Source organism: Nestor notabilis, unplaced genomic scaffold, assembly GCF_000696875.1.
Source record: "Nestor notabilis isolate BGI_N333 unplaced genomic scaffold, ASM69687v1 scaffold30868, whole genome shotgun sequence".
NCBI classification, from domain to species: Eukaryota; Metazoa; Chordata; class Aves; order Psittaciformes; family Psittacidae; genus Nestor; species Nestor notabilis.
In genome coordinates, this window is record NW_009940158.1 from 22920 (window position 1) to 36627 (window position 13708).

A 13708-nucleotide genomic window follows, 5' to 3' on the forward strand; every position below is an offset into this window, starting at 1 on the left:
AGGTCATCACATCTACCACCTACTCACAGTTGAACTTCTAAATTCCCAGCAAACTCATTCTAAAAGCCCATGGCGGAGAAAGACACTTACCCACATCTCCCTCTTGGCATCACTGTACACCTATTATGTTAGTTCTCCATTCACACCAGTAGGGAGATCCATATGGGCTCCCTAAATGCCACATCTGAACACAAACGTTTTTAGAATGAAGCATTCACAGTGTTTTTTGGGTGGTAAAAGGCAAGCTCCAGCACTTCTGGAGGGCTTCACCACGCTTGTTCAGTTCTGCCTTACACCAGGAGATGGACATACATCCACTCCTGCTGTTTGCTGGCAGCTGAAGAGGTAGGGGGAAAAGTCAGCTCAGGAAGGTAGATTCCACTTAGGCAGCTAGTAGCACAGCCTGCACAATACCTATTTCAGTGGAGAAGAGACAAACACAGGAAAAAGCACTAATAGCAACTGTACAGGAAAGAAAAGCCAATGGAAGAAACTTCAGGCACAGCTGAGAAACCAAGGTAAGGAGCAATGGAGAGTGTTTCACTGGGGGACAAGGGGTGATGACACAGCACCAAGTATGTGAAAGGTAAAAGAACTGGAGCAAAACCAACCAGGCAAGCGTGAAACAAAACCAGGATACACAGAATGATTTAGAAATCCTCCTTAGGAATAAGCTGGTATCTAGCAGGCAAGCAATTGACTTTTGATGGCTTTAACCTGATTTCCAGAAGCAGCCTGTTTCTATAGAAGCACAGCTTTTGAACTGTGTGTTACAGTTCCCTCCAAGGTGGTGATCAATCTTGATCAAGGCCCACCAGTACAAGCCAGGGAAGGATAATACCTGCTGGAGAATGGGGATGGCAGTCAGTCAATCACCAGTAGAAAAGCCTCCAGCATCAGCATTCCTAGTTGTGTATTAACAGCTCCTCTGAAAGGCAGTAATGCCGTTATGCCTGGACTCCAGTCACGTGCATCCACACATGTGTCTTTGGTAAGTGACAGACATGAGATCCTGCACCTCATGCACAATGTCCCATAGGAAAGAGCTTTCCAGTGCAGTCCATCCCGTGTATTCCAGCATAGCCACGCTCTCCAGTACATCCAGGGCTTCCAAAACCTAACACTGAGTGTTATTTTAATATATATATTTCTAACCATTCCTTGTATCTAACTCTTAAAGCCTTTCAGCTCCTCCTAACATGAACTATGTTAAAAACATACTATAAGCAGCAATGGAAGTGATTAAACACCAACATGCAGCTGACCAGAGAATGCTGCAGCAGAAGTTGCATAATGAAATAAAAACTGTGCCAAATGGAGAAAAAATGTCCCAGAAAAGTGACCCTTTAAAACTTAAGCTATAGAACAAGTCAGATGAGTTTTGGAAGGGTGGAGCAGGGAGAAGTCAAGGGGAAATAATTCTAACAGGCTCAGCTGTGGAGCAGCCAGGGACGTGTATGTGGCTCTTTACAGACAGGACGTGCCCAGCAGAGCCAGGTTGCTTTGAGAGATTTCTAATTCACACTCTGTCATCTCAAAGCAGAGAAGAAAAGCTGGACATGAGGAAAACAAGGACAAGAAGGGACTGTAACAGTAAGTGCTGTGCAATCCATCTACTGTTACACACTGTGCTGAAGGCAGACCAACCCGAAGCAGCACATATCCAAGGACTTCTTGCCACATCTACAGAGCACAAGCTCTTTTTGGTCAGAGGCCAGGGATGTGTGCCAGGAGCAAAACCATCACAAGCAAAGAACTACCAAGCTCCTTAAGTGTAAAGAAAGGAATAACTGGGTAGATGACTCAGTTGCTGCAATACGAGTTTGTAATAACGTGCACATTGAACACTGAAAGACGCATTTGCTTTTTTTGAACTCCGATCATGCACTGAGTCACCACACCAACTCCTACCTCTATTGTTCCCAGAGACTACGTTGGAGCTGCATTAGCCAAGAGCAAAGCAAGTGCCAGGCTGCCGAGCCCACCACCGGGGCCTTCCTGTTACGAGGCACTTCACAAGGATTTCAGTTGCAGAAGGAACAAGCCCCGTTCTGCAGTGCAGATGTCCCCAGGTCATCCGCCAGCTCCTGCACTCGGGTTGCTGGACACTGGTGTTGCATTCTCCAGCCTGTCTCAGATGTGCTCTTCCTTTGCTCCCGTGGTTGCAGATGTGGTGTTCCTCTTGTTCCCATGATTGCTCTGTGCTGCAGAAGACCTTGCAGTTCATAGCATCATACAACAGTGTGGGCTGGAAAGGACCTTAAGATTATCTAGTTCCAACCCCCTGCCATGGACAAGGACACCTCGCACTAGACCATGTCACCCAAGGCTCTGTCCAGCCTGGCCTTGAGCACTGACAGGGATGGGGCATTTACCACAATGAAGAACTTGTCTAATTCTGGCTATAAACCCCTTTCAGATCTGATTTTCCACAACTGAACTATCAGATGTGCTGTATGCATAAAACAGGCATGGAGACAACTTAACTCAACGGCTCTTACCTATGGCTCCAGCCAAGTCAGCTGCAGTTACAGGGGATGAGCAAGGCAAGCTGAAAGACCTCCACATTACTGAGGGAGGGAGGGCACAGAGGGAGGGGATGTTCAGGCTCATTAACAAGTCAATAGCACAGTAAAAAACACAAGTTAAGAGGGAAAGAAAAGCCCCTGACTCCCAGGGCCTGTTCACCCATTGGACAACTCACAGTTCAAACTTCCCCTGTGGTTCTAACATAGGAACTAAAGCTTCAGAAGGTCCCAAACACTTCAGAAAACCTCCAAGGTTTATTCTGTGCAGATGCTTCAAGATTAAAGTGGATTAACCCACCATATTTCAGAGTCAATACGTGTCTCTATCACACTGAGAAAGCCTTTGCACTTCTGGCAGACTGTAGATGTGAAATGAAGAGTCACTGATCAGCCGTTACTGATGTATTTATAAGCTTCCTTCATCCCTTAAGTGTTAGCTGGCATCTGAGAGACTCCAGATTTGCCTTTTGCCAACTAAATTTAAACCCCTAGAAGAAAGATAGCAACATCAACTTCACCGAGGAGAGGTCTGACAATATCCCTACCACATGGCTGCAAGACACAGCTCCAACTCCATGATGCAAGAAAGCTGTGTTTGTAAACAAGATGCTCTTAAGAAACCCTAGCTTTCAAAACAAGAAAATGCACACATGCCCCTCAGGATGAGAAGAATCAAGACATGGTCAACTCAATACCTGGGATGGTATATCTGGAAAATAAGAAGCCTGAGGGGAATCAACACAAGACTAGGAACAGCACCCCTAGCACAAGTGATGTACACAGAGACAAATCTTTTTGCCTCTAAGGCAGATTTATGGCACATGAAGACATATTAATGCCAGGGTAGTTAAGTGACATTTTTTGCCAATATAAACCCTGTTTCAATGAGGAGAGTTTGGCAACAGAGCTGTACTAGAGAAGTCTTTATAGTGCAAATTAACCTGCACACGAGGCCAAGTTCATTTCTGGAATAATTTCATTAATACTATGTGATGTAACATCACTGCAATTTGGCTCGAGTATGTTGAAGAGCCCTTCAGTAAATAAGCTACCTGAAGTCAACCCTCGTGCTAAAAGGAGGTTTAGTTACCCAAGAGGTAACTACCACCCTGCCATGCTCAGACATGTTCAGCTATGAGTCACTTCTGTACAGTATACATGGAGTCAAAACCGATACAACAGTCCAGGAGGAAGCCCTTTATATGTTGACAGCAGCTTTTTCATCCCATAATGAACACAGGTGCTTTATGATGGTTCCCTTAAAAAGGCACTGTTGAGCAGTGCAAACCAGGTCACTGGTTTTAAGGACAAGCTACAGACACGTCCTCCCTGACCCTCCATCGATATCTATCCCTGTTGGGGTTTATCAGCAAAAAGGCCACTCAGCAGAAGAGGTTTGCAAATTAGAAGAGGCTGCTGAGTAAAGCTGCTGCCCCTTGACTCATCACTGTGCTGGTGGTGATGTGCTGGGGTTTCTAAACCCTGCCTGTCCCACATCTCCCTCCCCTTCTGCCCCGGTGCTGCAGTGTGGCAGAGCCGGTGTTACACCAGAGCCAGCAGGAGGGGAGAGAAAGGGGTCTGAGACGCAGCAGTCAGAGCTGCTTTTGCTCCTCAGACAAACGCAATTCTCCAAGACACACCAGTATCTCGTGATGCAACCTGTCCTAATCAGAGAAAGGTACTTTCATAGATTACATCTTGGTTAAAAGCACAGTATGGGAGAGCTCCACATTTTGTGGCGGCCGTCGGTGCTGGTTAAGCCCCTGAAAGATGTTAGCACCCGCTGAGAGATGTTAGGCTCCCACTGCTCTGCTGCCAGGAGCAGGTTTGTGAGGAGAGTTTTTTACCTCCTCTGTGGCTGTCACTACGAGCTGTATTCAGACACATTCTCTTGATTGTCCCCTACTGAGAGCCAATGATGTTGGAGATGCGTATGCAGCACTTCTGGAGGGAAGACAACGTGCAGATTTGTTTTGAAAGAGCAGACAGACTTCAATGGAAAGCAGGAAAAGCCATTGCTGTAAACCTACATCAGAAATGGACTTGAAAGAGAGCCATGGCCAAACAGAGCATGATCAGCCAGTCCCTGTACAGCAGCAAAGGGGTTTTCAGAGCAGAAAGGCAGCAAATGTGGAAAACAGCTATAGGAAACACACTCCTCCACATCACAGCTTCCCCTGTGGCAAGGAGCACTGCAGGCTACTGAAGGTGTAAGATGTGCAGCACTGCACTTGAAAGGAATTCAACATTTATGCAGATGCAATTGCCTGGTGTTCCCGAAGAATGAGAGAAACCGTAAGAGGCCTCTGGCAGAAGCCAGGAAAAGAGCTTTCCTACAGAGGGGTTACTGCATAATGAATCTGTAAGGGAGGCAAGCGGACTGCCTCTGAACAGCCCTTACTGCTTAGCCTGGAAGCAGGACACAGCACTAGCTGGAGCTGACCTGGTGCAGCAAGTCTGCCTCACAGTGCGACTGCTACCGCTCTGTTCCAGGGCAATGGGGCATCAAGACATGTGGAAAGATTGCTGAATTATAAATATCCATCATTCCTCCCTCATTCTGTGCACGCAGGCACAGCCTGGGCGATGATGGGAGGAACAGGAGCTAGCAAGAGAACTGAAAAACACCATGGAAAGACAACCAAGCTGTCAGCCTTCTCCCCAACATGTGAACAAAACCCCACTGAAACCCAACCTCGCCTTTGCTGTTTCAAGCATGGATAAAGCCTGAAAGAGTCTGATACAAGGCCAAGGAAAAAATTCTCAGTTTTTCCAGTCAAGCTTTTCCTTCTCGCACTCCTGGCCACATCCATCTTCATTTGGATGAGCAATATTATCCTTTAAGGACTGGAAACTAAAGTGACTGGACAGAGAAGGCGGCAGTCGGAAACCTCCAGCAGGGTTCACTCCTCCCCATTTCCTACCCCTCACACTCACAACTTGCATCTCAGGAGGAATGGAGACTCCAGCAGTAGGCAGGAGCACAGGTAGGCATGTGTTGACCAGTCCTTCATGCGCAGCTGGCTGAGGGAGACTCTGTTGATCATTAACCCAATATCCATCAGGAAACATCTTGCCACAGTCATTTCATACAAAGGTTTATTCTGGAAGCAAAATGGAGGTATGAGACCAGCCCACATTGAAACCCTGAGGCCATATCCCTTTCCAATAGGGGTTTCCTATTGGGTTCCTTGATCTGCTTTTCCATTGCAAAGCCAGACTGGAGCTTGGTAATTTCTCAAAGGCACTAAACAAGATCTTTAATTTAATTTTCTGCATTGGGTAGATGGGAGAGCAAGAGAAAGGACTCACTTTGCTGAGGCAAACACTGAGCTCTAGAAAGTGGCAATCCCAAAACAACTAATGACAGAAAGCTCTTTCTATTTCAAAGAGCACATTTCAGGCTTTGAAATCATCACCAGCCACATGCAGGGTGATGGTTTCTGTAGGTCTCTAAAGCTGCACTGATAATTACTGCTGCAGCTTTCCAGCCCTTCCAGGACAGTAAAGCTATATACTCTCTTCCTCCCTCCCATGTAAGCATATTCAGTGCTCTCAGGCTGAACAGACAGGGCTCATTTCTTGTTCAGAATATAGCACATGACAGTAAAAGTATTTTTAGCTTCAGTCCCATCTCCTACTACAACATGGGACCTCCTTCAAGGCCTCCTCTCACCAATGAACTGTGATAAATTCAGCCAAAGGAAAGGCATAATCCTGCTCTCTTGCCAGCTCAGCTACTTTCTATCCGCAGGGAAAGCATCCATTATACAGCCTGTATATGCTATTGCTTATCTAGAACATCCTGTCTCTTCCATACTTGCCTCCTCCCAATTCTCTAGTCTCCATGTGCTTCCTCATCCCCATAACCCCATCCCATTTCCTCACTCTTTTCCTCATCTCAGCCTTACCGATGGGAGAAGCACGTGAAAATGACATCCATGAAGACCAGCAATTTAGAATCATGTAGAACAATTCTCTTTCTTGCTCATCAGATTAAAAATACCCCAAACAAGAAGGCTGTTCATGCAGTGAACACAGGCACAAGTGTTTGTCTAGTGGGAAGTGCCTTTCAAACGCAGGCTGAGTCCCACTGTATGGTACCAGAGAGATCCTGATGCCAAGTCCAGAGGCGCAATAGCAATGTATAGTGTGTCTCCCAGCAAGCGCATTTGGCATAATATGAATAAACTGCAAGAAAAGACAAAGCCTCTCATCCTGCAGGGTCAGCAGCTGGTTCTGAGGTAGGGTAACACATCAGCTACCTGAAATAACACCTGAAATCATCACCTTTACAGCACGGATTACTGGTACAGAAGAAACAAGCAGATCCAAATGTTGGTCCTGGACACTCCTAAAGGCTTCTGGTTTATTATACAAGTCACAGCTATAAAATAATTCCTAAGCCATTCGAGAGCAGAGCTGGCAGCCCATAGAGGATGCAGAACATATCCTGTTTGAAAAAGGGAGGCCTCATACAGAGCCACATCCGTCTGTCCTTGCACAGATGAAACCCAACAGAGCCAAGCGCAGGTGGATGCTACAAGAGCACACAATGCTACTCCATCAGGCTTGCCCTGATGTGAGGGAGGTTTCTGATCTGAGGGTTCTTTCCACACTACCAGATGTAGCTTCCTGCAGTAAAATAAGAAATAAATCTGTACCTACCTTATTTCTCCAGAAACTGGTACCAGAACAACTTGCCATTGGCAACTTACAGCCTATTAAAATACCAACCACTGTGCAGTGAGACCACAGGCTCCCAGAGGCATGCATGAATTCCTCAGAAATACAGCTACAAAGCTACAGTCAACACTGATGGCAGCTCAAGAGCACAAAGAACAAACAGACTGGAAGCCATTTAGGTTTTCTCCTGTACTTCAGAAAGAAACACATCTTAAAGGGGGGGGGGGGGCGCCGTACCCTCTCCTAGCTGGTGGTATCGCCACCCTGCAAACCAAGTGGACCACATAAAACATTAATTTCTAACAAGTCATCTTTCGAGCCAAGGGCTGCTTATGTCACACAAATAAGGCTGTTGCTAAGAGAATCAGGGATGAAAGGGGAAGTTTGAAAGCTGGCTGTATCCAAACATATCTACTGATGCTGTACACACAGCCTATCGGTTACAGGGCTTTACATTACAGCTGCTGGTCAACAAAGCAGCCCCTGCCTGAGCAGCAGCAGGCAGAAGAGGAATCAGAGCATGAACAGAGACTGTGTTTCACTCAACAGGATGCAGCCCCCATGGCAGGAAAGTTTTAATGTAATTCAGCCTGTCTTGTGACAGGCTCCGACACAGTGACCGGTGACAGGAAGAGGCAAGTCTGGCACAAAGCAAATCAACCCAGCCCAAAGCTGCTGCGCTCGGACCCTGCAGGTGAAGCAGCAGAAGAGGCAACAGAAATGCTCTGCACACTCAAAGTGCAGCTTAAGATTGTGCTGAGGACCCTGCAGTGCTGTATCACTTCTGCACTTTTTCCAACTTGCCAGAGGTTAAACCTCATCCACTGCTTCTGCTCTCATGCCTGTCACCTGTGTTCAGCTACACTGCTGGGATGAAACCCCTTTTCTCATTTTTGCTGTCTAGTTTCTCTATATTTGGCTCTGAATGCAGGCAGTGCAGATCCTATGCCTTAATATTATCTGGAAATAGGTCATGTTTTACTGCACATTGTTTCAGAAGCTGCATTCAAACGCCTTCTCCATTACCACCCCCAGCCCACTCCTGCGGCTGCAGCCAGGAAAGAAGGATGTTGGCACGTGAAGCTGCTCCAGATCATTAAAACTCACTCTCTTGATCTGTTTATTAAGAATAGATGTATACATAGGGAAAGTCTATGTTTTCAGACACATTTGCAACAAAAGCATTTTTAAAATATGTTATCACGCCAAGTGCTCTAGCAGAGGATAGAGCTAAGCACATGATGTCCTAAAATATGGAACTGGGAGGATGGTTAGAGCCACATCCATTTCTTCCTCTGGCAATCCCACTCAAACCAAGACAGAATTCAGCCAGCAATCCTCTCCTTTCACTACAGCTAGTTTTCTTCCCTCTTGGGGATGCTGACTCTAGAAGAAACTATTTAGTTACCTAACCTTTGTTTTAAGGCAGATGGTGGTGAAGATTTAGATCGCAACTGGGCTGAATCAGTCCTTTAGTCTCCGATTAACCAAACAGTTCACGATTTTCCAGTCTGAAAGAGACAACCATGGTGAACCTGAAGGATCCTGTAACACCTGACACAGTGACTATTTATGTAAAGGCAGTGAATTAGCTGATTTCTAACTCTCACCAGAGAGCCACAGTTTGGAGGTGGTATGGCTTGCACCTCTCTCCACAAAGGTTCCTGAATCACCAGCTGTGTGTTAGCAGGGCAATGCTTCTCCCCTTTTATTTACGTCCTACAGAAATGAAACAGTTGTGTATACCAGCAATGATGCTTTGCATCCTGCCAGCAGAGGAAAGCAAGTAGCTTTAGGTCTGCACCTAAAAAGCCACACTTACGCAAAAGCTGACCTCAGTCACAAGGAGCTATCAGTGTGAGGTGCCTCCCCAAATACCAGCATTTCCTTTGGCTCTCTGGATGCAGCTTGACACCAATAAAAAGGAAAAAGGCAGTGCAGGAAGTGGTCTTTCACACTTAATTAAAAATGTGAAGGCTTAGAATATTCTGTTTAGGCTCCAGCACCCAAATACTTCAAGGCTAGACCACCCTAAGAGGGTCAGCCCTTCCCAGGTCGAGCCTGCATGCACACAGCTGCTAGGCTGCAGGAGACAAGCTAATTCTTTGGTTCAGACTGGTACAGGAGTGCCAGGATGAGAAAACCAAGATGAAATGCCACATGCACTGGGAAAAGCACGGTCCCAACGGAAATACAGTCTGAGGTGCCTTTAGAAGAATGAGGAAGGTGGGAAATGCCCTTAAAGTCACTCAACTCATGCGAAACAGTCTTTCCTCTCCAGCCAGCCAGGGGCTTTCAGAGTACAATCCCTTCCTTCAAATCCAGGAATACCAGAGTGAAGCTGTTGGCACAATAACAGAACAATGTAGGATGAAGTGTCAGGAGTCTGTGGATAACACCTGGCTTTCCACTGCCTTCACATCACGCACCAGCAGCGCTCGCTGCCAGCACGCAGCCAGAAATCAATCAGTGCTGAGGTAAAGAGCACCTGGCTGTCACTCAGCATTATCTGACACCATGAGCAGAAGGGGAGGGAAGTTAATCAAGTCTTCCTCTTCTGTTATACCCAAAGATGTACATGTACGTACTACAACAGCCTGTAGCTTTAGGCTCTTATTTGGATATCCAGGATCCTGCCTGCACTGAGCCATGGATCTGAAGCCTCCCGGTGAGCTTCTCATAACATCTCTCTAGGAACAAAAGACACACACACCCCCCACCCAAAAAAGCTTCAAACTGGTCCAACACGAAGCAGCCCATCTGCTTCACAAAAACGGTTGCCATGAATACATCCCTGCTGCTCCATGCCTGCTATTTTTAAAGCTACTTGGGAGGCAACTGAATTCACTGGCGGTTGGTTGTGCTATTTCAGTATCTAGATTAATGTTATTCAAGGAATATATTGGGAAAATACAGCACCTGCCTGGCCTATACCTGGCTCAGATGCATTTTCAGGAGACCAACTTCTGTAATCCAACAGCAGGGTGATAAAATCACAGACAATAGCTGCTTTTCACACAGAGTACTGTAAACTGAATCAGGTCTTATCCCAAGAAGCCCCACTTGAGCGTAAGGAGACTTTACAAAGAGAGGGAAAAGGACAAGCAAAAGGTTATTTACAGCTGCAGCTTCAGTCACTAAAATACCAATGGTTTAATGCAAGGCCTGAACACAGCAAGTGAGGGCAAAAAGGGTACCCAGCCTGCAAGAAAAAAGGGAACCAAACCAGAAAACCCCAAAGCTGAATGTGCTGAGAGGACCTGGACCTTTTCCAGAGTGCCTCAAATTCTTAAGAGCGTTAAGTCTTAATGCATTTCAGGCAGGTTCTCCTGTAGCCAGGCTGCTTTGTCCCAGCCTGGGCAGAGGAGGTGTAAGCAGCTCAGAGTCCTGCCCCACAGCACGCGGCTGCAGCAGGTATGTGCAACCCAAGCTGCAGTGGACTTGGGACTGGGAAGGGCTCACAGGAGCTGGCAGTACACAGCCTCCCACTTACCTGTCCACAGGTCAAATCAACCTGGTGCCTCCCAGCAACATATTGAATGTATCAGATCCCCACCTCTCACCACAGACCTGCACTATTGTAAATAACCTAAAAAAAATCTGACCTGAAAGGCATTACACAACCTCAAACACAATCGTTTCTGGAAATGATTGATTTCAGAGAAACAATCACAGGTCCTAAATAATGTAGAGACTTCTAACACAACATAGACAAAGCATCTCTTTAATCCTTTCCCAGATCCAAAGAGTATCAGAAAGGTCATGGAAATGACCAGACGAGCACAAGGCAGAGCCAAGACATCATCTGGGAGCCTCTCCACACGGTAACTCGTCTCCTCACCATTCCTGGAAGTTCATCCCTCCTGAAGTTTCTCTAACTGCAACAGGGGAAAATATTTGGAAGAGGTCAAATGAGTCAATACCACTGAGACCTGTAACTCTTCAGGCAGGAACAGGTTTCCATGTGCTTTCAGTTAGAGTACAGACAGGTTAGGGGAAAGGCAGCAAACCCAACAGCCTACTTCCCCTTTGCGCGTTTAGAAGCAATCAAGGCAGTTGAGAGCAATGTATGTGTTTGGTTTGAATTACAGACAGTTTCAGTGCTGGAACACATCTGCAACACACCGTGCTGAGTGAACTGCTGAACTCCAGCCAGCCCACAGACAACCCAACCCTGGCAGCAGCAGCAAACCCCACTGATGGCTCCTAGAAGCTGCTTTTAGGGACGACAAGGAGAAGGAGATGGACATTTCTCAGCACAGGCTTTTCCCCGAGACACCCTCCAGTCCAACTCAGTTTATTACGGCTCCAGGAAGCAGAGGGGTTAATTTCTTTCCAAGTTCACATACTGTTTGAATTCCTTAGATAAGCTGCTTCCACCAAAGGCAGGGATCTAGCCTCAGGGGAGAACACTGTAAGGAAAAGCTCTTTTGACAGATTTTCTTCAAAAGAGAAATTAATTCAAAGTCCATTTTTGGAGGTGTTCCACGCCCACAGCTTCAGATGAGGTTGCTCTGTGCCTCTGGAATCAAAACCAAGCTTTGAGCAATGCCCCACCACTTCAATTTGCAAGACACAAATGTTTTAGGCTTGTACAATAAAAACATCTCCTGAAATGAGAAAGCTCTGTTTGCAGCACCACAAAGAGGAAAACCAGACCAAACCAGGCTTTAGCTCAGGGATAAAGCAGTTAACAGCTAGCACAAACTAATCCTGTTCCTTTAAAACTGAGCAGTCACTCAGAAAAGCAAAAAAACAAGTTTTGAAAGCCACTGAAGGCTTCCTTCACATCTTGAGGCAGAAAGCAAGCAAGTCTGGGCTGTTCTGGAATTCCTGTTTGCATACTGCTGGTGCTAATCTATGTGCATAGCTGGAAACAAAACAAGTTTTTATTAGCAATTAGTAGCAGGAGGGGGGACAGACCTGCCTGAAGGAGTGAGAGAAATGCCAATACCTGATGGAAGAACAACCTAGTAAGATGTGCAGCAGAAGGAACCCAATATGACAGATCACATAAAGAAAACAGCACAGCTCTAAACTTGGGAGATGCAATGGCATCAGTTCAGGGAGGTAAAACTGTGTCTTTAACACTGACAACTTTGACCCCAGGCAGCAGTTTTCCCTTGCACAGCAATTTGTAATGCAAAGCAAGCTACTTCTACTCTTACCAAGAAGAGAAATTCAGAATCAAAGGGGGAAAAAGCAGGGTTGGGATGGGCTGATTTGCGTAGATACAGTTTTCTACAGAGTTGAGTTTCAAGTCAGGCATGAAAGCCATATAGCACAGGGTCTGAAATAGAGTGTGAGAACTCGGGCAAGGACAGGGGGGAAGATAGGATTTCATCCAAAAAAAGCCCCAGTCCCTTTGAGGGGAGAAACCTCCTGCTCCCTCCCCATGTCCCTGAAGAATGCAATCCAGCTCTGATCAGCCAACACCACCCAGGTTCAGAGCTCTCCAGCTATGTACTGTGAGAACGATGTGGCATGTGGGGCCCTACAACACAACTATTAAAATCCCATCAAGGGGTAGGCAAGTGGTAGCCATATGCTAAAGCACTCAAGTGAAGGATAACCAGGGGAAGGAGGACAGCCAGGAAGCAAGCGTACAAGCAGCTTCTTACCTGGTGGATAAGCTAGCAAAGTCTCCTCCATCTAGCAGCCTGATTTTGCAGAACAGAACCCCATTGACGAAGGGGACAGCAGTCAGCTCTTCTAGAGTGAAACTTGTCTGAAACTTGAATTTCTTCTTTTTCATCAGGAAAGCCATGGGCAAATTCAGCGTGGCAAGCCCAGGAATCCCAAACAAGACCAGGGAGGAGCGGCTCCAAACACACACAGACAAGCAGAGAAAGGGCACTCGTTCCGGGAGCACAAGCAGGGAGTAAATTCCAGTTCAGTTACAACGATGGCCCAGCTTCAAACACACAATTCTCTTCTCTTTGGTGGTCGGATCTGGCTGTGGGATCATCGCCACGGCAGGCTTCAGGCGAGGAGGAAGAGGTCAGATTAAATCTCTGCAACATCTCCAAGGGAAAAGGGAAGGAGAGAAGTCGCTCTCAGCTCCAGACCAGCAGGAGCTGTCCCAGTTAGAGGCTGCAGTGCTCTGTCTTCAGCACAACCCCTCCAGAGAGCATCTCTTGTGGGAAGTCATCTTGAGTCTCCAAAGAAGCCTTAAGTCTGTGGGCAGCACATTCAGAGAGCTTCCAGTTTCTATCTCTTCCTCTTGTGCAACTCCTTGGTACAGGTCTTTGGGTCAGCCTTTGGGAGGGAAATGAGTAAATTAGTCCCAGCCAGTCTCGGGCTCCTCCTCCTCCTCTAAAACCTGTTTGGAGGGGTAATATTCAGTCCAGACTCATACCATTCTTAAGAGGTATGGCCCCAATTAGCCTGGCCCCAACATCCTCTTCCCCCTTTTTGCCTAGAGCAAGCTTCACTGTTGTCATCCCCTTGCGATTTCGTTTTGCAAAGCAGCTAATAAAAATCTGCTCTATTTT

At 46.6% G+C, this 13708-nt stretch overlaps 1 protein-coding gene across 1 annotated transcript in view; it reads right to left on the reverse strand.

Annotated features, from left to right (window-relative positions):
- The window catches only part of FAM102A (family with sequence similarity 102, member A), a 31523-nt gene extending 18049 nt beyond the window's left edge, over nucleotides 1–13474 (reverse strand). Inside the window, exon 1 of the mRNA XM_010020224.1 lies at nucleotides 12836–13474. Within this exon, the coding sequence (XP_010018526.1) occupies nucleotides 12836–12981 (146 nt within the window). The 5' untranslated portion in view covers nucleotides 12982–13474. The remainder of the gene's footprint in view (nucleotides 1–12835) is intronic.
- Between the last annotated feature and the right edge of the window lie 234 nt (nucleotides 13475–13708).